This window comes from Pseudophryne corroboree, chromosome 2 (genome assembly GCF_028390025.1).
Source record: "Pseudophryne corroboree isolate aPseCor3 chromosome 2, aPseCor3.hap2, whole genome shotgun sequence".
Lineage (NCBI taxonomy): Eukaryota > Metazoa > Chordata > Amphibia > Anura > Myobatrachidae > Pseudophryne > Pseudophryne corroboree.
In genome coordinates, this window is record NC_086445.1 from 444,809,867 (window position 1) to 444,834,404 (window position 24,538).

General features: G+C 44.6%; 1 protein-coding gene across 1 annotated transcript in view; it reads left to right on the forward strand.

Annotated features, from left to right (window-relative positions):
- Positions 1–24,538, forward strand: part of RABEP1 (rabaptin, RAB GTPase binding effector protein 1) — a 162,205-nt gene that overhangs the window by 55,740 nt on the left and 81,927 nt on the right. The window contains exons 3-4 of the mRNA XM_063953673.1: positions 16,301–16,504; positions 19,031–19,191. Of these exons, the coding sequence (XP_063809743.1) occupies positions 16,301–16,504; positions 19,031–19,191 (365 nt within the window). The remainder of the gene's footprint in view (positions 1–16,300; positions 16,505–19,030; positions 19,192–24,538) is intronic.

A 24,538-nucleotide genomic window follows, 5' to 3' on the forward strand; every position in this document is an offset into this window, starting at 1 on the left:
CCCCTGCCAGTTTTCCTAAAAAAAGCGTGAGAAAAGGCCGCCGTGAAGGGGGCGGAGCCTATCTCCTCAGCACACAAGCGCCATTTTCCCTCACAGTTCCGCTGGAAGGAAGGCTCCTAGACTCTCCCCTGCAGTCCTGCTACAGAATCAGGGTAAAACAAGAGAGGGGGGGCACTATTGGCAGCTAATATAAAACAGCAGCTATAAAGGGAGTAACACTTACATAAGGTTATCCCTGTATATATATAGCGCTCTGGTGTGTGCTGGCAAACTCTCCCTCTGTCTCCCCAAAGGGCTCGTGGGGTCCTGTCCTCTTTCAGAGCATTCCCTGTGTGTGTGCTGGGTGTCGGTACGATTGTGTCGACATGTATGAGGAAGAAAATGATGTGGAAGCAGAGCAATTGCCTGTGTTAGTGATGTCACCCCCTAGGGAGTCGACACCTGACTGGATGGTCGTATTTAAAGAATTACGTGACAGTGTCAGCACTTTGCAAAAAACTGTTGACGACATGAGACAGCCGGCAAATCAATTAGTGCCTGTTCAGGCGTCTCAGACACCGTCGGGGGCGCTAAAACGCCCGTTACCTCAGATGGTCGACACAGACCCAGACACGGATACTGAATCCAGTGTCGACGGTGAGGAGACAAACGTAATGTCCAGTAGGGCCACACGTTACATGATCACGGCAATGAAGGAGGCATTGAATATTTCTGACACTACAAGTACCACAAAAAAGGGTATTATGTGGGGTGTGAAAAAACTACCAGTAGTTTTTCCTGAATCAGATGAATTAAATGAGGTGTGTGATAAAGCGTGGTTTTCCCCCGATAAAAAACTGCTGATTTCTAATAAATTATTGGCACTATACCCTTTCCCGCCAGAGGTTAGGGCGCGTTGGGAAACACCCCCTAGAGTAGATAAGGCGCTCACACGCTTATCAAAACAAGTGGAGTTACCGTCTCCCGATACGGCCGCCCTTAAGGAACCAGCTGATAGAAGGCTGGAAAATATCCTAAAAGGTATATACACACATACTGGTGTTATACTGCGACCAGCAATCGCCTCAGCCTGGATGTGCAGTGCTGGAGTGGCTTGGTCGGATTCCCTGACTGAAAATATTGATACCCTGGATAGGGACAGTATATTATTAACTATAGAGCATTTAAAGGATGCATTACTATATATGCGAGATGCACAGAGGGATATTTGCACCCTGGCATCTAGAGTGAGTACGATGTCCATTTCTGCCAGAAGAGCGTTATGGACGCGACAGTGGTCAGGTGATGCGGATTCCAAACGACATATGGAAGTATTGCCGTATAAAGGGGAGGAGTTATTTGGGGTCGGTCTATCGGACCTGGTGGCCACAGCAACGGCTGGAAAATCCACCTTTTTACCCCAGGTCACCTCTCAGCAGAAAAAGACACCGTCTTTTCAAACTCAGTCCTTTCGTTCCCATAAGGGCAAGCGGGCGAAAGGCCACTCATTTCTGCCCCGGGGCAGAGGAAGGGGAAAAAGACTGCACCAGGCAGCCTCTTCCCAGGAGCAGAAGCCCTCCCCCGCTTCTGCCAAGTCTTCAGCATGACGCTGGGGCCTTACAAGCGGACTCAGGCACGGTGGGGGGCCGTCTCAAGAATTTCAGCGCGCAGTGGGCTCACTCGCAAGTGGACCCCTGGATCCTGCAGGTAGTATCACAGGGGTACAAATTGGAATTCGAGACGTCTCCCCCTCGCCGGTTCCTGAAGTCTGCTCTACCAACGTCTCCCTCCGACAGGGAGGCGGTAGTGGAAGCTATTCACAAGCTGTATTCCCAGCAGGTGATAATCAAGGTACCCCTCCTACAACAGGGAAAGGGGTATTATTCCACGCTGTTTGTGGTACCGAAGCCGGACGGCTCGGTGAGACCAATTTTAAATCTAAAATCCTTGAACACTTACACTTACATAAAAAGGTTCAAATTCAAGATGGAGTCACTCAGAGCAGTGATAGCGAACCTGGAAGAAGGGGACTATATGGTGTCTCTGGACATCAAAGATGCTTATCTCCATGTCCCAATCTACCCTTCTCACCAAGGGTACCTCAGGTTTGTGGTACAAAACTGTCATTATCAGTTTCAGACGCTGCCGTTTGGATTGTCCACGGCACCACGGGTCTTTACCAAGGTAATGGCCGAAATGATGATTCTTCTTCGAAGAAAAGGCGTCTTAATTATCCCTTACTTGGACGATCTCCTGATAAGGGCAAGGTCCAGGGAACAGTTAGAGGTCGGAGTAGCACTATCTCAGGTAGTGCTACGTCAGCACGGGTGGATCCTAAATATCCCAAAATCACAGCTGATTCCAACAACACGTCTACTGTTCCTGGGGATGATTCTGGACACAGTCCAGAAAAAGGTGTTTCTCCCGGAGGAGAAGGCCAGGGAGTTATCCGAGCTAGTCAGGAAACTCCTAAAACCAGGCCAAGTGTCAGTACATCAATGCACGAGAGTCCTGGGAAAAATGGTGGCTTCTTACGAAGCGATTCCATTCGGAAGATTCCAGGCAAGAACTTTTCAGTGGGATCTGCTGGACAAATGGTCCGGATCGCATCTTCAGATGCATCAGCGGATAACCCTATCTCCAAGGACAAGGGTGTCTCTCCTGTGGTGGTTACAGAGTGCTCATCTTCTAGAGGGCCGCAGATTCGGCATTCAGGATTGGATGCTGGTGACCACCGATGCCAGCCTGAGAGGCTGGGGAGCAGTCACACAGGGAAGAAATTTCCAGGGCTTGTGGTCAAGCATGGAAACGTCTCTTCACATAAATATCCTGGAACTAAGGGCCATTTACAATGCCCTAAGTCAAGCAAGGCCTCTGCTTCAGGGTCAGTCGGTATTGATCCAATCGGACAACATCACGGCAGTCGCCCACGTCAACAGACAGGGCGGCACAAGAAGCAGGAGGGCAATGGCAGAAGCTGCAAGGATTCTTCGCTGGGCGGAAAATCATGTGGTGGCACTGTCCACAAGCTGAGAGTCCGGTAATGGCGGCGGAGGCCACGATGAACCAGAAACGCCATTCCATTTAAGAGTTTCTTATGACAGCACCTGCTTGCTAACAGGGAGGGAATATGAAGTAAGGACATAACATCATGACTGAGACCCGGCCCTGGAACGCTGAGCAAGCCTCAGAAGACACCTCAAAGGTAAAAAATAATGTCCAGTAGTCCGGATCGTGACAGCACCCCCCCCCTTTAGGAGTGGCCCCAGGACACTTCTTTGGCTTCAGTGGAAACTTTGAATGGAAATTCCGAACCAGTGTAGGAGCATGGACATCAGAAGCATTGGTCCAGGAACGTTCCTCAGGGCCATAGCCCTTCTAGTCGATCAGATATTGAAGTTGACCATAACGGAAGAGTGAATCCAGAATCTTGGCAACTTTATACTCAACACCCTGTTGAGTCTGGACCTTGGGAGCCGAAGGAAGTGCTGAATGGAATAGATTCAGGATCAGCGGTTTCAGAAGGGAAACATGAAATGTCCTGGGAATTTTTAAGAATGGAGGAAGTTGAAGTTTGAAGGCTACCGGGTTGATGACTTGTTCAATTCGAAAAGGACCGATATATCGGGGAGCAAATTTAATTCTTGGAACTCTTAACCTCAGATTCTTCGTAGATAGCCAAACACGATCACCCACTTTAAGGGCAGGAATTGCCCTACGCTTCCTATCTGCAAGCTTCTTATATCTAAAAGATGCCTTGAGTAGAGCCGCTGGAACGTTCTTCCAGTTATTTGAAAACTGACGAAGAGTGATATCAGCTGCTGGCACTGAAGTTGCTGGAAGCGGTTGAAATTCTGGAACTTTGGGGTGGAATTCATAATTAGTGAAGAATGGCGTAGAAGAGGATGATGAATGATATTGGTTGTTATGACAAAACTCGGCCCAAGGAAGAAGTTAAACCCAGTCATCTTGGGATGAAGATACATAAATTCGGAGGAAGGCCTTCAAGTCCTGATTCACCCTCTCAGTTTGACCATTATTTTGGGGGTGATACGCTGTGGAGAATTTCAATTTGACTTGGAGGGCCAGACATAAACTTCGTCAAAACTTGGCCACGAACTGTACTCCTCTGTCAGAAATTATCTCCTCAGGGAGGCCATGTAGTCTGAAAATCTCTTGAATAAACACTTGAGCCAACTTGGAAGCTGACGGAAGACCGGTGAGGGGAATGAAATGAGCCATCTTGGTGAACCGGTCAACTACCACCCAGATGGTATTAAACTTGTTACACACAGGAAAATCCGTTATGAAGTCCATTGACAGATGGGTCCATGAACGATGAGGAACCAGTTGCCCAGCGGGTGACTGGCGAGGTACTTTGTGTTGGGCACATTTTGGACAGGAAGCAATAAACTCTGTGACATCTTTTTTCAGGGTCGGCCACGAGTATGATCTGGAGATAAATTCAAGGGTTTTCTGGATTCCAGCGTGTCCGGAAAAACGGGAAGCATGTGCCCAATACATGAGCTTCTTCCTTAGAGCCGGCTTAACAAAACTTTTCCCAGGTGGAGGCATAGAGTCCATCCTTACCGTGGAGAACGCCACTGGATTAATAATAGGATGCTTGTCCGTAGACTCAGACTCATTTTCTTGCTCCCAGGAGCGGGAAAGGGCATCAGCCTTGCGATTCTGTGACCCTGGACAGAACTGGAGTTTAAAGTCGAACCTAGAAAAGAAAAGTGCCCATATGGCTTGACGGGGGTTGAGACATTGTGCATTCTTCAAATACAGAAGATTTTTGTGATCTGTAAAAATCGTGATGGTATGGGAAGCGCCTTCTAGCAATTACCTCCACTCTTCCAGAGCCAGCTTAATAGCCAACAGTTCTTGATCGCCAATAGCGTAATTGCGCTCAGCAGGGGAAAACTTCAGAGAGAAGAAGCCTCAAGGATGCAGACGACCATCTTTGGCCCTTTGAGACAAGACCGCGCCCACTCCCACGGAGGAGGCATTCACCTCAAGGGTGAAGGGTAAGTTGGTATCTGGCTGTTTCAATACTGGAGCTGAGGTAAATATTTGCTTTAATAGATGGAAGGCTTGCACGGCTTCTTTAGACCATTTAGAGGGATTGGCACCCTTCTTGGTAAAGGTGGTGATAGGCGCCACAATGGTGGAAAAGTCTCGAATAAATTTTCTGTAATAGTTGGTCGAATCCTAAAAATCTCTGGACGCCCTTGAGAGTGGTAGATATTGGCCAATCCTGAATGGCTTGAAGTTTCTCTGGATCCATCTCTAGTCCGGAACCGGACACAATGTAGCCTAGAAACGGAATGGATTGGACTTCAAAGACGCATTTTTCCAACTTGCTGTAGAGATGATTGACACGAAGACGGGACAGGACTTCCTTCACCCAAAAACAATGTTCCTCCAGATCATTGGCAAAGATGAGGATGTCATCGAGGTATAACACGACATGACGATAGAGGATATCTCTAAAGATCTCGTTCACAAAATGTTGGAACACAGCTGGAGCGTTACTAAATCCGAAAGGCATGATGAGGTACTCATAATGTCCGTCACGAGTGTTAAATGCGGTCTTCCACTCGTCACCCTTCCGGATCCGAATGAGGTTATAGGCACCCCTCAAATCTAATTTTGTGAAGATGGTTGCTCCGCTAACCCGGTCAAAGCATTCGGTAATCAGAGGCAGAGGATACCGGTTCTTTAATGAGATGTCATTCAAACCTCTATAGTCAAATCATGGCCGCAGGCCACCATCTTTCTTCTTAACAAAGAAGAAACCTGCGCCGGCTGGAGAAGAAGGTCGAATAAAACCCTTTGCCAAATTTTCTTTAATGTACTCCTCCATGGAATGAGTTTCTGGTACAGACCACGGATACGTTCGACCTCGAGGTGGAACCTTCCCTGGGATGAGGTCAATAGGACAATCCCACTCCCTATGAGGGGGTAGGACATCAGCAGAAGCTTTACTGAACACATCTGTATGTCTTGATACTGAGGAGGTGGAACATCAGAAGACTTGGAGGTTGAAGAACATACAGGAAGTACTTTGGAAAGACAAGTCCCAGAACAGGACGAACCTCCAAGCCAGGATATGGGTCGTCCTCCAGACAATCAGAGGATTATGCAAACAAAGCCATGGAAGGCCCGGAACCACCGGATGGGTGGCCTTTGTAATCACCAAAAAGGAAATTAATTCTGAATGAAGAACTCCTACTTTCAAACGAACTGGTAGAGTCCTAGAAGAAATGACTGCATCAGAAATCTTGCTGCCATCCACGGCAGTCAAAGAAATGGAAGACGAAAGTCTCTCAGTGGGTAGAGACCACTACTTGACGTATTCCTCAGCAGCCGCTACTGAGTCTAACAGAGCAATAATGTTCTACGCTGACCCACTTGGAGTGAAACTGGGAGATTACAATCACTTGAAGATGGAGAGGAATGCATTGCTCCTAGCCGACCCTCTCCTTGGTGAGCTAGGGCTTGGAGTTTCCCGGATGCTTGGGACAGGCATTAACGTGAGATAGAGACAGAGATGCTCCGAGAGACATCTCCTACGCTATGCCGGAGAAAGACGTGAATGACCTATCTGCATAGGTTCATCCTTGGATGGAGATGGCTGACGGGGAGGAGGAGTAGACTTAGGGCAATTGAGCGAGGAAGATCATCAATATCTTTCTCGAAATCATAGATCAACTTTGGTACACAGAGATATAAGTTCATCTAACTTAGAAGGCAAATCCCTAGTAGCCAGTTCATCCTTGATACGCTCTGATAAGCCATGCCAGAAAGCTGCACGTAAAGCATCATCGTTCCATGCCAGTTCTGATGCTAATATCTGAAACTGTATTAGATACTGTCCAACAGTTTGTGTCCCCTGGCGAATACGGAGAATCTCTGAAGAAGCTGAAGTTACTCGACCCGGCTCATCGAAGGTACGCCTGAATGTTGCCACAAAATCTGTATATGAAGACAGCAACGTATCAGATCTCTCCTACAACGGTGATGCCCAATCCAGAGCGGAGCCACTAAGGAGGGAAATAACATAGGCAACCTTTGTACGATCAGTTGGAAAACTGCCAGGCTGTAACTCGAAATGAATTTCACACTGATTGAGGAATCCCCTGCAGCTTTTGTGGTCCCATCGAATTTTGCTGGAGTAGGTAAATGAAGACGTGGAGTAGAAGTGGGTATGGTGGGTGGGGTTACCACTGTAGGAACTGCCATTGATACACCAGACGCCCCGGATCCACGAAGAGTTGTTTGGATTCCATCCAGCTGAGAGGAAAGATCCTGGAGACAACGGATAACATGACCTTGTGCAGCCTCCTGATGTTCAAGTCGGGCTGCCAGTTCTTGCATTGGCTTAGCCACTTGGTCTTAGTCTCCGGCCGGATTCATTTGGTCAGTGCTTACTGTCACAACTGAGGGCTGGTGTTGGTGTGAGGCTGCCTCAGTTGTAGGGGCTGGTGTATAGGTGAATCTAGGTGGCTGAATAGGACTCCTAGACATAGAGGACTTCTACCACCAGTGCCCGAAGATGTGACCACGACAACAAAGATATAAAGAAATGTTTGTTTATTAAACACAGTTCTGGTGGTACACCTGCAGTTTGCACAAGATGATATGAGAGATGATTAAAAACAGTACATAGTTCCACGAGCAATAACAGCTGCGATGTTTCCTTAGGTGTGGTATCCGCACAAGACTAGCTTGGGAGTTTAAGGAGATGGACGGTCCTTACCAACACCTAGGTGCTGTAGAATAGATGATAGCTGGAACTGATCAGTAGATGGAATACGGAGGCTGAGCGTACTGCAGAAAGATGAGTATTTGTAGACTGACGGTTTTGCCGAATGAAACGGCAGGTGAAGAACCTGTGAATGAAGTGCAGATCCGAATGAAACGGATAATGATGCTAGAGATCGATGAATAGAAAAACAGATGACTTGGTACTTGGTAAATATCAGGAACACCGATGACGGAGCACCGATGAAGGTAGGTAGCTGAACACCACTGGAAGCCCAATGCTGGAAGCTGGTGTTTGGTTTAATCACTGCCACTCGCAGAGTACACTGATGATGCAAGGAAGTCAGACAGGCACCGCAGGGTGGTGATTGGCGCTGGTCTCTGTAGAACTGGAGACTTCAGGAGCTGGAATACCTGGAACACAGTTAGTCACAGAGAGCAGAGACAGGATACACTTGGTGATGACAACCAAAGCACTGACGATTTCCTGGTCTAAGATCAGTCCCTTTACACCCTCAGCAGTGCAGGGATTGGATCAGTGATCAGGTTGAGCTCAGCAGGACTGTGGATTGGTAGAAACAGTATCACATGATCAGAACCAACATGGCTGCGCCCATACGGATTCTTGGAGGGAAACCTGGCTAGTTATTCTACATGGAACTTTCACAGCAATGGCGGCAGCGGCCACAGGACCCAGGGAATGACAACACTGCACAGCATTCCCCCAGCACCAGCAACAGACGCTACGGCGGGTGAGAGGCGCTTCACAGACCCGTAGTGCTTTAACATGGTAATCGTGGCAAGCGGCCGCGGCTGACAGGAGACGTCACACGGATCCATCCACACGCTGGAAGCGCAGCAAAGGCGGTGGAGGCCGCAACTGTCAGGATATGTGATGCAAAGCCGTCCACAAACTGAGAGTCCGGTAATGGCGGTGGAGGCCGCGATGAACCAGAAACGCCATTCCATTTAAGAGTTTCTTATGACAGCACCTGCTAGCTAACAGGGAGGGAATATGAAGTGAGGACATAACATCATGACTGAGACCCGGCCCTGGAACGCTGAGCCAGCCTCAGAAGACACCTGAAAGGTAAAAAATAATGTCCAGTAGTCCGGATCGTGACAGACATTAACAGACCTTAATAGGACATTTAGAAGACATTGATACATTTATTTTCAACGGCCTCTTCTTCCCTTGTGTTGTTATTGAGTGAACAATCTGTTCCAATATGTCCTTGAAAGGCAGTATATTTACTGTGCTCATTGCCAGTATTGGCATGCATATTAGATATGCTTCTAATGTTGGCTATTAATTTACATATGCATTGTTCTTTATTTTTATCCATTCACAGAAATGCTTTGGCACCTGAAGAAAAAAAAAAAAAATCAAGTTATTGTGTTCATTCACATTTATATTTCAAAGACCACTAAGCGTGAAAGCGATAATATCACCATCACCATTTACAAATGTACAGTATATGCAAAATCTTCACAAACTTATCAGAATTGGAATATTTCCGTTAAGGTTGTTATCTAGGGGGTGGTGGCTATTTTTCTGCAGACAACAGACTTCCTGTCCGTTATCGTTCTAAAGGACACTTCAGTCCTCTTTTTAGCTTCCTTTTGCAAGAAAAAAATATACACAACAAACACGTATATAATGTTAAACACTTTTTGTCATGGTATGTGGACTTTTACATTAATATATAGTAGATGTTATTAACTTTTTTTCTCTGACGTCCTAGTGGATGCTGGGAACTCCGTAAGGACCATGGGGATAGCGGCTCCGCAGGAGACTGGGCACAACTAAGAAAGATTTAGGACTACCTGGTGTGCACTGGCTCCTCCCTCTATGCCCCTCCTCCAGACCTCAGTTAGAATTTTGTGCCCGGCTGAGCTGGTTACACACTAGGGGCTCTCCTGAACTCTTAGAAAGAAAGTATATTTAGGTTTTTTATTTTTCAGTGAGATCTGCTGGCAACAGACTCACTGCTTCGAGGGACTGAGGGGAGAAGAAGCGAACCTACCTGCTTGCAGCTAGCTTGGGCTTCTTAGGCTACTGGACACCATTAGCTCCAGAGGGATCGAACACAGGCCCAGCCTCGGTCGTCCGGTCCCGGAGCCGCGCCGCCGTCCCCCTTGCAGAGCCAGAAGCAAGAAGAACGTCCAGAAAATCGGCGGCTGAAGACTCCGGTCTTCATTAAGGTAGCGCACAGCACTGCAGCTGTGCGCCATTGCTCCCCATGCACACCACACACTCCGGTCACTGATGGGTGCAGGACGCCGGGGTGGTGGGGCGCCCTGGGCTGCAATATAAATACCTTAACTTGGCAAAACAACACATAATATAGTCAGTAAGACTATATATGTGTAAAATCCCCTGCCATAAATATCCTGAAAAAAGCGGGAGAAAGCCCCGCCCCTTTCACGGCGGACATCTCCCTCAGTACACTGGCGCCATTTCCTCTCACAGCTCCGCTGGAAGGACGCTCCCCAGGCTCTCCCCTGCAGTTTCCAGGCTCAATAGGGTAAAAAAGAGAGGGGGGACACTAAATTTAGGCGCAAATTGTGTATTATAGCAGCTATAGGGGAAAAATCACTGTGTGCAGTGTGTATCCCTGTATTATATAGCGCTCTGGTGTGTGCTGGCATACTCTCTCTCTGTCTCCCCAAAGGACTTTGTGGGGTCCTGTCCTCAGTCAGAGCATTCCCTGTGTGTGTGCGGTGTGTCGGTACGGCTGTGTCGACATGTTTGATGAGGAGGCTTATGTGGAGGCGGAGCAGGTGCCGATAAATGTGATGTCACCCCCTGCGGGGTCGACACCTGAATGGATGGACATGTGGAAGGAATTACGCAACAGTGTCAACTCCTTACATAAAAGGTTTGACGACATAGCAGATGTGGGACAGCCGGCTGCTCAGCCCGTGCCTGCCCAGGCGTCTCAAAAGCCATCAGGGGCTCTAAAACGCCCACTACCTCAGATGGCAGACACAGATGTCTGACTCCAGTGTCGACGACGATGAGACTAGTGTACATTCCAATAGAGCCATTCGTTATATGATTACGGCAATGAAAAATGTGTTGCACATTTCTGATATTACCCCAGATACCACAAAAAAGGGTATTATGTTTGGGGAGAAAAAGCTACCAGTGGTTTTTCCCCCATCTGATGAATTAAATGAAGTGTGTGAAGAAGCGTGGGCTTCCCCCGATAAGAAACTGGTAATTTCTAAAAAGTTACTAATGGCGTACCCTTTCCCGCCAGAGGACAGGTCACGTTGGGAGACATCCCCTAGGGTGGATAAAGCGCTCACACGTCTGTCAAAAAAGGTGGCACTACCGTCTCCGGACACGGCCGCCCTAAAGGAGCCTGCGGATAGAAAGCAGGAGGCTATCCTGAAGTCTGTATATACACACTCAGGAATTATACTGAGACCGGCTATTGCTTCAGCATGGATGTGCAGTGCTGCAGCTGCGTGGTCAGATTCCCTGTCGGAAAACATTGATACCCTAGATAGGGACACTATATTGCTAACCGTAGAGCATATTAAAGACGCTGTCTTATACATGAGAGATGCACAGAGGGATATTTGCCGGCTGGCATCTAAAATAAACGCAATGTCCTTTTCTGCCAGGAGAGGATTGTGGACTCGGCAGGGGACAGGAGATGCAGATTCTAAAAGGCACATGGAAGTTTCGCCTTACAAGGGTGAGGAGTTGTTTGGGGATGGTCGCTCGGACCTAGTTTCCACAGCGACAGCTGGGAAGTCAGCATTTTTACCCCATGTTCCCTCACAGCCAAAGAAAGCACCGTATTATCAGGTACAGTCCTTTCGGCCCCAGAAAGGCAAGCGGGTTAGAGGCGCGTCCTTTCTGCCCAGAGGCAGAGGTAGAGGGAAAAAGCTGCAACATACAGCCAGTTCCCAGGAACAAAAGTCCTCCCCCGCTTCCTCTAAGTCCACCGCATGACGCTGGGGCTCCACAGGCGGAGCCAGGTACGGTGGGGGCCCGTCTCAAGAACTTCAGCCACCAGTGGGCTCGTTCACGGGTGGATCCCTGGATTCTACAGGTAGTATCTCAGGGGTACAAGCTGGAATTCGAGACGTCTCCCCCTCGCCGTTTCCTATAATCTGCCTTGCCGACAGCTCCCCCGGACAGGGAGGCAGTGCTGGAGGCGATTCACAAGCTGTTTTCTCAGCAGGTGATAATCAAGGTACCCCTCCTTCAACAAGGACGGGGTTACTATTCCACAATGTTTGTGGTACCGAAACCGGACGGTTCGGTGAGACCCATTTTAAATTTAAAATCCTTGAACACTTATATAAGAAGGTTCTAGTTCAAGATGGAATCGCTCAGAGCGGTAATTGCAAGCCTGGACGAGGGGGATTACATGGTATCACTGGACATCAAGGATGCTTACCTGCATGTCCCCATTTACCCTCCGCACCAGGAGTACCTCAGATTTGTGGTACAGGACTGTCATTACCAATTCCAGACGTTGCCGTTTGGTCTGTCTACGGCACCGAGGGTATTTACCAAGGTAATGGCCGAAATGATGATACTCCTTCGGAAAAAGGGAGTTTTAATTATCCCGTACTTGGACGATCTCCTTATAAAGGCGAGGTCCAGGGAACAGTTGTTGATCGGAGTAGCACTAGCTCGGGAAGTGCTACAACAGCACGGCTGGATCCTGAATATTTCAAAGTCGCAGCTGGTTCCTACAACGTGTCTACTGTTCCTGGGGATGGTTCTGGACACAGAACAGAAAAAAGTGTTTCTCCCGGAGGAGAAGGCCAAGGAGTTGTCATCTCTAGTAAGAGACCTCCTAAAACCAAAACAGGTGTCGGTGCACCACTGCACGCGAGTCCTGGGAAAGATGGTGGCTTCTTACGAAGCAATTCCATTCGGAAGGTTCCATGCAAGGATCTTTCAGTGGGATCTGTTGGACAAGTGGTCCGGATCGCATCTTCAGATGCATCGGCTGATAACCCTGTCTCCAAGGACCAGGGTGTCGCTGTTGTGGTGGCTGCAGAGTGCTCATCTTCTAGAGAGCCGCAGTTTCGGCATACAGGACTGGGTCCTGGTGACCACGGATGCCAGCCTGCGAGGTTGGGGGGCAGTCACACAGGGAAGAAATTTCCAAGGACTATGGACAAGTCAGGAGACTTCCCTACACATAAATATTCGGGAACTAAGGGCCATTTACAATGCCCTAAGTCAGGCAAGACCCCTGCTTCAACACCAGCCGGTGCTGATCCAGTCAGACAACATTACGGCGGTCGCCCATGTAAACTGTCAGGGCGGCACAAGAAACAGGATGGCGATGGCAGAAGCCACAAGGATTCTCCGATGGGCGGAAAATCATGTGTTAGCACTGTCAGCAGTGTTCATTCCGGGAGTGGACAACTGGGAAGCAGACTTCCTCAGCAGGCACGACCTCCACCCGGGAGAGTGGGGACTTCATCCAGAAGTCTTCCAAATGATTGTACACCATTGGGAAAGGCCACAGGTGGACATGATGGCGTCCCGCCTCAACAAAAAGCTAAAAAGATATTGCGCCAGGTCAAGGGACCATCAGGCGATAGCTGTGGACGCTCTAGTGACACCGTGGGTGTACCAGTCGGTTTATGTGTTCCCTCCTCTGCCTCTCATACCCAAGGTACTGAGAATAATAAGAAGGAGAGTAAGAACTATACTTGTGGTTCCGGATTGGCCAAGAAGAGCTTGGTACCCAGAACTTCAAGAAATGATCTCAGAGGACCCATGGCCTCTGCCGCTCAGACAGGACCTGCTGCAGCAGGGACCCTGTCTGTTCTAAGACTTACCGCGACTGCTTTTGACGGCATGGTGGTTGAACGCCGGATCCTGAAGGAAAAGGGCATTCCGGAGGAAGTCATCCCTACGCTGATTAAAGCTAGGAAGGAGGTGACCGCAAACCATTATCACCGCATATGGCGAAAATATGTTGCGTAGTGTGAGGCCAGAAGGGCCCCAACGGAGGAATTTCAGCTGGGTCGATTTCTGCACTTCCTACAGTCAGGGGTGACTATGGGCCTCAAATTAGGTTCCATTAAGGTCCAGATTTCGGCTCTGTCGATTTTCTTCCAAAAAGAACTGGCTTTACTGCCTGAAGTTCAGACGTTTGTTAAAGGAGTGCTGCATATTCAGCCCCCTTTTGTGCCTCCAGTGGCACCTTGGGATCTCAACGTGGTGTTGGATAAGTCACATTGGTTTGAGCCACTTAAAACCGTGGAACTAAAATATCTCCCGTGGAAAGTGGTCATGCTATTGGCCTTGGCTTCGGCCAGGCGTGTGTCAGAATTGCAGCTTTGTCATGTAAAAGCCCTTATCTGATTTTCCATATGGATAGGGCGGAATTGAGGACTCGTCCCCAATTTCTTCCTAAGGTGGTATCAGCTTTTCATTTGAACCAACATATTGTGGTGCCTGCGGCTACTAAGGACTTGGAGGATTCCAAGTTGCTGGACGTAGTCAGGGCCCTGAAAATCTATGTTTCCAGGACGGCTGGAGTCAGGAAAACTGACTCGCTATTTATCCTGTATGCGCCCAACAAGCTGGGTGCTCCTGCTTCAAAGCAGTCTATTGCTCGCTGGATCTGTAGTACGATTCAACTTGCACATTCTGCGGCTGGACTGCCGCATCCTAAATCTGTAAAAGCCCATTCCACGAGGAAAGTGGGCTCTTCTTGGGCGGCTGCCCGAGGGGTCTCGGCTTTACAACTTTGCCGAGCTGCTACTTGGTCGGGTTCAAACACATTTGCTAAATTCTACAAGTTTGATACCCTGGCTGAGGAGGACCTTGAGTTTGCTCATGCGGTGCTGCAGAGTCATCCGCACTCTCCCACCCGTTTGGGAGCTTTGGTATAATCCCCATGGTCCTTACGGAGTTCCCAGCATCCACTAGGACGTCAGAGAAAATAAGAATTTACTCACCGGTAATTCTATTTCTCGTAGTCCGTAGTGGATGCTGGGCGCCCATCCCAAGTGCGTATTGTCTGCAATACTTGTATATAGTTATTGTTTGGAGCCATCTGTTGAGAGGCTCCGTTGTTATTCATACTGTTCACTGGGTATAGTATCACAAGTTGTACGGTGTGATTGGTGTGGCTGGTATGAGTCTTACCCGGGATTCCAAATCCTTTCCTTATTGTGTCAGCTCTTCCGGGCACAGTTTCCTAACTGAGGTCTGGAGGAGGGGCATAGAGGGAGGAGCCAGTGCACACCAGGTAGTCCTAAATCTTTCTTAGTTGTGCCCAGTCTCCTGCGGAGCCGCTATCCCCATGGTCCTTACGGAGTTCCCAGCATCCACTACGGACTACGAGAAATAGAATTACCGGTGAGTAAATTCTTATTTTAAGTAGTGCAGTTAGTATTGTAGGTTTATTAGTGTTTCAAAGTCTAAATCCTATCTGATGTTAAAAACTGTTCACGATATCCTATAATCAACCACTATGTAGCAAGAATGTTGTCTGAGGAAAAACAAACTCCGCTAGTGCATTGCTGATGTAACATTAATTTAATTTAATCCATAGAAATCAACTTTAAAATGAGCTCACAAGGATGAAGAAATATCAGACTTATCTGAATGATGTCCTCAGGCACTGCAATAACATAACTCTCATTTAGCAGATGCTGAACTCAATCATTATTAGCGGGCAAAATATAATCAAGAGAAATGGGAATGGGAGGCCACCCAATGCGTTTAGTCACGTACATTCCTTCTAAAACTCTTGGACTAATGACTACCTGGACTAGACATTTTGAGGGGAATTCAATTGTTTAATCGCGCCTGATCTCCCGTCTAAAGTGATGGGAGATCACCGGGCAATATTGAATTGTCCCCCGTTATTGCTTTGATCACGCCCATTTCAGTCGGGTTTAGCTGCGTAAAGTGAATGGGCGCGATGCGAAAAAGCGCCGTTTGCGCTGCCAAACTAGTCCCTTTTTGTGCATTTCAGCTTGCCACCCATGGGGGTAGCAAACTAAATTGAAGGTCTTGCGCCTGTCAGCAGCAACATTTGCATAGCTGCCGGTGGGTGCGGTGACCCGCGATAATAATTGAATTCTGCCTTTTGTGTGCTCCCAAGCACAGCAAAACGCATATTTTGAACACAAAACTATGATCAAACTAGCTATCAAAATGCCACATATAAGTCACTTTGCACTTTGACATGGAATTAAAAACAAACTCATTGACTGCTACTACTACACCAAGAATAGAATAATAATCGCTACAGAGGGTATTAGTGAGTGGTAGGATCAAAGAGATGGTGGCAGCCAGAATGATTTACCTTACATTCTATCGGTTTAGGCTTTTTTCTATCTATAGCTCAATAAATAGCAAATTACTCTTTTAATAATATGAGAATATTAAGGGCTATTAGTGTATTTTAGACATCGTTCTCTGAATTGCATTCTGGGTAATAGTACCTGTACTTGTATTTAAAAGGAGAGTGATGCATATATGTTATGAATGTGTGTAATTAGGTTAAAAAAAAAATATAACTCAAAATGGTTCCCTCCACTGCAGAGGACTTAAAACGTCAGCAGGCCGTTGTACAAGCTGCGCAGGATGAGATGGCTCAGTTGAACCTCCAGCTGTCACAAGCACAAGAAGAGATGGAGAACATCAAAGCTATAGCTACAGTGTCTGAGAACACTAAGCAGGAAGCCATTGATGATGTGAAAAAACAATGGCAGGAAGAGGTGGTTTCTCTTCAAGCTATCATGAAAGGTACGATAGATGTCTTAGGGCAGAAACAGCTGTCTCTTATTAATACACCTTAATGAAGTTATTTTATTGCATTTCAGTTCTTTTGCTGCTGTAATGTTTGAGGTATACGATTGTAGCATGTTAGATTTATTCTAGAAAAGCAGCTCGGCTTCTGATCTCAGAAAGTGTTTATAACCAGGCATACATAGTGTTAGTAAGCTACTACTATTGTATGAACAAATCACAGGGCATACTGTTCTACATAAAAGTAATATAAACGTATCTGGTATTATGCGATAATTCAAATGTTAACTCAATAGATGTCTACATTGTATTTATACATTTAAGTTTAACCACTTAACTGGCTAATATTTATTTTCCCAAAAATGCTCATAAATGCTCTTAAAAAAATAAATAAAAATGTTTTAAGCCCAGACTATGAACACAGAGCTGATGTGACTTGCCAAAAGGCTGTAGTTTTAACTTGTCTGTCCAAAGGTCATTTTCCCGAAAGCTTTGTGACTTGTGCGTATGCATTATTTCTTTTTTTATGTTTTTTTTCAAAAGTGGATTCTTTTTTGGTCATCTTTTGCACAAAAAAATCTTGCATGGTGCGATTAGTTAATGATGTACCTTGACCTGGGAGTTCAGCTTGTATCCGTTGGAATTTTTCCTTTTATCTTTTTCTTTCTCTTTCTCACTGTACTTCTGTTCAATAAAGGGTCGATTTTCAACTGCAAAGATTAGTCACAGGATCTCCAAGTTGCTTGGAAGATGGTCTTATAATCCTTTACCTTTCTACATGCTTGTCTATAATTTTCTTTCTGATCTCCTCAGACAACTCTCTCCTTTGGTTTCTCTGGTCTTTGTTCAGTGTGGTGCTCGCAATGATACCAAACAGCAGAGTTAATAGTTTTCTCCATTTAAATAGTCTGAATAACTGATTAGAAGATTAAATACATGCGTGATGCTAAATCAAGAAAGCAAATAGATTGAAACATTGCTACAGTAAAATCTATTGAGGCCACTTTAGAATATTTTTGGAGAATAAGTAATAATTTATCTCTCTTCAGTCTCTTTGCTTTATTCTACTACATCAGGCATGTCCAAACTGCGGCCCTCCATCTGTTGAGAAACTACACATCCCAGCATGCCCTGACACAGCTATTGCATTCTCTGACAGCAAAACTGTGTCAGGGCATGCTGGGATGTGTAGTTTCACAACAGCTGGAGGGCCGCAGTTTGGACATGCCTGTCCTACATAGTAAAGGCATGCAGGTATAGGACAGTAACTTTTAATGTCCTACCTTTTTCAGGATGAATGAAGCCTGTTTCAATGAGCTGCAAGTGTACCAACAAATCTGTCCACATCTGTATTATCAAAGTGGAGTATTTTAAATTAACTAGGAATAAGCATCAAATAAGCAGGGAAATTAATAAAGGAATAAAAAGAAAGTATAAATAATCCCCCCTATGCTAACCTTAAGTATATATTTTCTGTAAATTGCCGTTGCCATTTTTTTTTTGTTTACAAGCCTCTGCGCTCGCCACAGGCTCAATTCCCACTTTATGGGTGTCTTAACTTATCCTATGAAACGAATGGGAATAGTCCTGGTCCCCCTGCTGGCATTTTGGCGGTTGGGATCCCAGCGTCGGTATGCTAAATGCCGGGTTCCCAACCGCCAGGATGGTAACTGATTCCATCTGTCTAGACGAATGGTGCCAGCAAAGAGGACATGATGGCAACATGACGTGCCTAGTACTGCTCCATAATGAGCCTGATTTAGGTTTGTAAGCAAAGCAAAAAAGCACACAACTGGACAAAACCATGTTGCACGACAGGTGGTGCAGATGTAACATGTGCAGAGAGTTAGATTTGCGTGGGTTGTGTTCAAACTGAAATCTAAATTGCAGTGTAAAAGTACAAAAACAGGCAGTAATTCACTCTGCAAAGAAAAAATATAAACCATCTAAATCTCTCTGCACTTGTTACATCAGCCCCATCTGCAGTGCAACATGGTTTTGTCCAGTTGTGTGCATTTTTGCTTTGCTTACAAACATGAATCCGGCCCAGTATACAATATTATGCTGTAAGGAACATTGGGGTCGATTCTATTCGGCAACTTAAGAATAGCGCCGGGAATTAGCTCCCGACGCTATTCAATTCAGCTCCAGTTAAGTCGGCGATGTCCCGTTCTCGCCGACTTAACAGGTAGTTTTGTCGGGAGAACGGGCATTCTCCGACTTAACTACCAGCGGCGATGCTGATTCCCGACAGAATCAGCCTCGCGCCGGCCGCGAGGCAGCACTTTTGTCGGGTTCTCTCATCCCCCGGGGATGAGAGAAGAATTCCCGACAATTGCGGGTCACTAGCAGCTGAATTGAATAGCGTCGGGAGCTAATTCCCGGCGCTATTCTTAAGTTGCCGAATAGAATCGACCCCATTCTATGTAAGCTGCAGCTAAACGGTTTCTGACCTTTTTTAAAGTCAATGTAAATAGTGCTATCAGAAATGTTTCTCATTGTGTCTTTGTACTTACCTCTTAGACACGCTGCACGAGTATGAGCTTCAGTTTCATCGCAGATTGGAGCAGGAGCGTGGACAGTGGGGACAGTACAGGGAGTCTGTGGAAAGGGAGATTGCAGAGCTTAGGAGGCGTCTTTCTGAAGGCCAACAAGAGGAAAATCTGGAAAATGACATGAAAAAGGTGTGCAGAGGTTTAAGTTGCACTTTTCTTTGCAGACATGCAGAAATACTTGGCTTTTGCTTGGCAAGAAGCCTAAATGTATTTGGATAATGCTTGGTGTTTGTTGGAGAGTAATTATGTTTGCTTTAATAATAAGGGCTTAATTTTATAAAGCTTCTCAGAGAGACTACCGTTTTAGCTGGTATTGGACACTACCTCTCTGACCTAAAACGATCGTAACGCAACTCTAAATCGTCTGTTACTATAGGAATTATATTATTATAGAGAATGAACAGAAACAGAGGTGGGAGTCATTTATTGGTTACTAGTATACACTTTATTAGTAATCTGTAAAAATGGAAAGATAGTTTCAGTGAAAAACTTGTCAAAACTGGGGACTCATCATGTGAAATAAAGGTAATCTATCATTTTTGAGTATTTTTGCTAATTTATTTCTTTAAAAGTTCTTTATTTGGAATTCATGGGCATCTGTTTCATTTGTTATCCACAAGACAATATTTTTAATTTGTAATTCAATTGGATCATTAATGGTTTCCAATACCAACTGCGATGTGATTGCCTAACATGAGGAGAGCGCCAGGAAAACTAAACCTTGTGACTTGTTTCACTAGTTCTCTTGCTTTGTAAAGTATATTAAGGATATACAGTAACAACATGTGCACCCATACCAAACAGAAGCTTAAAGATGCAAGTACACACCTGAACATACATAAATAAATGTGTTCAGATCAGCATACATGTGTATAAACATTGATTGAGATAAACGTACACCATATCATACAGCTCTGCAGCTGTACATAATTCTGAATAGAGATATTCAATACATAGACATGCAAATATATATATGCAAACTACTCATTACTGCTTATACCAGTGTGCCTGCATACTGAGTACATTGGGAATGTTTATAGTATGAATACTAGTACTGCCTGTTATACTAGCACTATGCCAGCATTCCACCATTACTTGTACTGGTCCACCCCACAGCACTTTTGCTTTGGTTATGACTATTTTCTGTCCATTCTACAGGTTTAAATTTGCTTTTCTAATTTTGTCTGTATTTGGGGGGTTATTCATTATATCACTACAATATTGTAGGTCATTGTTTTCCAGTAATCCAGGGTCTAACAGGCTTGGGGCAATTTAGTAGGTGCTCAAAGTGTTCTTGCCATCTTTCAAGTTTGCCGCTAATTGATTTAACATGTTGGCCATTTAGCTCTTTGACGCTTGTGGTGGAGGTTATACATTTTCCATTGCAGCTGCATAATATACTGTAATGCAGCCATGAATCATGCATTTTACTGGCCTCTTCCATTTCTTGGGCTTTTCCTTTCCACCATGCTTCCTTGTCTGCTTTGAGTTGTTTTTTAATTTGTCTATTCAGGTACCGGTAGAGTTTGTGGCTAATGTTTTGACTTGCGCACGTTTTTCCAATAAGTCTAAGGTGTTGTTAGAGATCCACGATTTGATCTTTCTCCATTTCATTGGGCATGTCTGTGTGAGTGACTCATTTATTGCCGTGTCAGTCCAGCTGTGGTTTATATCATCATTAGGTGATAGGAGTGTGAAGCTGTTTTTGAGCAGAATTTGAACGTTAACTTGGTCTTGAGGTCTTTTAAGGTGTTAGTCTAAAATTGGTGAGGGTTTAAAGGAATTTGGCACTTTTAGAATGGAAAAGCACCAAGCATTGATAACATCCCAGCTGAAGCTTTTATAAGCAAGAGGGTAGATCATAGTAAACCAATCTAGAGACATATATGCAATTGCCTGAAAATACTCGTTTATCTCAGAAGACTTCAGAGATGCCATAATAATTACCATTTACAAAAAAGGTGACCCTACAAACTAAAACCTACAGAGGCGCAAGTTTACGAACAACATCCAGTAAAATACCAACCTCAGTACACTCGAGGCTACTAAATACAAGAAATCAACTGCAGAGAACAAGCTGGATTTAGACCCAGTAGAGGATACAGTGACCATATTTTCAGGCAAATACTCGAATCACGCCTACAATCAAAGAAATGTCTTTTTCTAATTTTTGTTCACTTTAAATGTGCTTTTGACATTGGGGAACGAGAATCTGTTTGGTGTGTCTTCAAGGCAAAGGACATCCCACATAACACCCTTGAGGTACTCTAAGCTCTCTATAACAATGGATCAAACAAAGTTTAAATATGCAGGGCAAATGTTGAAACTGTTCACAAAGCTCAACTGGCGTCAAGCAAGGTTGTATAGTATCGCCAATGCTCTTCAACATAACTATGGACTGGATTCTCAACAAAACTTTTCCAAATGAAATTGGCACCGTTACTGGGAAACAAATAAACCTCTTACAGATCTAGTCTACGCTGATTATATTGTCCTCCTATCTGGAACATGTAGGGTGCCCAAAACATTCTAAATAAGCTCTGCACAAATGCAGCAAAGCTTGGCCTACAAATGCTGGAAAAACCAAGTACATTTTTACTGGAACTACGCCTGTGCAGCTAAACCTAGATGGAAAACTCATTGAACAAGCCGATTACTTTCTAAATACCTGAGTTCAACTATCAATGGTCAACAGATAGCTGCTACAAGCGACATCACAAGTCATATAAATTGTGCCACAGCTGCCTTTGCATCTCTGAAAAAAGGCCTCGTAACCCACAGTACGTTTCCATTGCCACAAAATTTAAGGTGTTCAATGCATTGGTTAGAGCAATATTACTTTCTGGTTCATAATCATGGACAATCCTTAAAAATTACCTAACAAGGCTGGAATGAGGTTCTTCCTAAACATACAACAAGTAATAATAACAGCCCGCTGGAGAAGTGAAAACATCTGAAAACTACAGTATGACCAGACCTACCCACAATTGAATCCTGTATTAAAAGACCGTGTTTAATGTGGTTCAGACATGTCTGCAGAATGTAACCTAAGAGAATTCCATGCCAGTGCCTAAATAACACACGTCCAGATGAATGGAAAATGGCACTTAATGTGTCAAAGAACACATGGCTAAAGCAGATTCCCCAAGATATTCAACCATTGCACTTCCATATTGATGATGCCAAGCAAGACACCCTAAGTAGAGATTTCCTACATTTGGCTGTCACAGTGCTGGCAAGCTCACCCTACCAGCGCTAATGGCAATTAATTCTAAGTAAATATTTTCTGCCCATGTTTTGTAGCTATTGATTACATAAAGAGAAGCCTGATCAATTGTATACAGGCCTTTCATTTTGTCAGACTGAGGTAGTGCCAATCATAGTGCATCATTGTCATGTTTCAAATAGCTATACTCTTTCAGGGAATGCACTAAATTGAATAAAATAGAACATACTTTTCCGTCAGTATAGTGTGCATTGATAGAGCTGCCTCTGTGAATGCTAATTCCGTCATGTTTCCTATAAAAGTTGCACAATTGCATGTTAAACATGTGGGCACGCATAACATTGAAAAAAAACCCCATAGTTTAAAGCTGGTCTTACACTATCCAATTTTTAACCCAACTAACCTACTGAAGTGTACTCCCTACATTATCCAGATTTTTCCTCAGACCAGCCAACTGAACAACTTTTCTATCCACTTTGTACAATTTTATGATGTTACAGAAGTAGGCGGCCAGTGCCAGCCTACTTCTACATGTTAGAAAGATAAGCAGTTAAAAAAAAAAAATATATATACATATATATATATATATATATGGTGTTGTGTACTCCCCCTTTTTAACCAGTACTACTGTTGATTACCTTTTAAAGTCAGTGTAAAAATGAAAGTGGGGTCCCACCTGGTTTTAGAATACACAGCACTGGTCTTTGCCAGCCTGGTGCTGTAGGCTGCTTATTGCGGAAAGTCATCTAGGTATTGGTGGGGGTTGGTGGTGGTGTGTGGTCTTACAACTTTTCCTCTACACTGTAACAGTAAGCGACTGGTTGGATTGGTTAAACTAAAAATGTTTGGTTTAGCTAATATGTTGGAACAACCATTGATTTCATTGCCCTTTTTTTGTTTAGTATTTTTCAGCAACCAGATGTTTCTTTTATCTTCAGTACCCTGCTTCATTATGTTCCAACCTGCCTACTAGTTGGTTGATTGGAAAACAATAATCATGCAGTGTATGGCCTGCTTCACATGGACATCTCTTTTAATAGTAATACTACTATCAAAATATTGCAGGATCCAAATTTGTCATTCATTGGCTAAATGCAATTAACCTGGAAATAAAATTTCAGTAGTAGTACAAGTGGTACAAGCTGAGATGTGCGGTAATCTACATTTCTGATGTTTGATAAGATATCTTTTATGTAATGCTTAGTGGAATAAAATAGAGGGCTTTACACAGTCTTCCCAACTGTTTAATAGGAATCCAACGATTTATAGAATCATTATATTTTCAATAAAACCTTTGTAAGGTCAGGCCCGTCTACGAAATGGAACTATTCCAATAATTGCAGCTCCTATTCTCATTTAAATATGCATAGCATAGGAAGATCTCCATTCTAAATGTATGCTTTATACTATTATGGTTTTCACAATGCTTTAATATATTTGTTGAGTGTGTCTTCTTATCTTCATTGGGATTCGTGTATTTTTTTTCTCCATCTCCGGTAACATTATCTACAAGCGGAAAACATTGAGTAAGAACAAATTGTGTCGCCATCTGGCTTGTCTTTCCATGTCTTTGGGATACTGTCATTTTGCTTTTCCTTGTACTCTTGGAGGAGTTCTATAATACTATATCTATATATATCTATATATACAGGTTGGGTATCCCATATCCAAATATTCCGAAATACGGAATTCTTTGAGTGAGACTGAGATAGTGAAATCTTTGTTTTTTGATGGCTCAATGTACACAAACTTTGTTTAATACACAAAGTTATTAAAAATATTGTATTAAATGTCCTTCAGGCTGTGTGTATAAGATGTATATGAAACATAAATGAATTGTGTGACTGTAGACACACTTTGTTTAATGCACAAAGTTCTAAAAAATATTGGTTAAAATTACCTTCAGGCTGTGTGTATAAGGTGTATATGAAAGATAAATGCATTCTGTGCATAGACTTAGGTCCCATCACCATGGTATCTCATTGTGGTGTGCAATTATTCCAAAATACGGAAAAATTCGATATCCAAAATACCTCTGGTCCCAAGCATTTTGGATAAGGGATACTCAACCGTGTGTGTGTGTGTGTGTGTGTGTATATATATGTATATATATATCGAGGTAGAACCGTCACTCGTAGCTAAACTTCATCTGGTGGGTGCCTTCAGTAGAATATGGATAATAAACAGCAACAGACTGTGGCACTCCGGAACTTGAAAAGGTGATTTACTGGTTCACATCAGAAAACATTC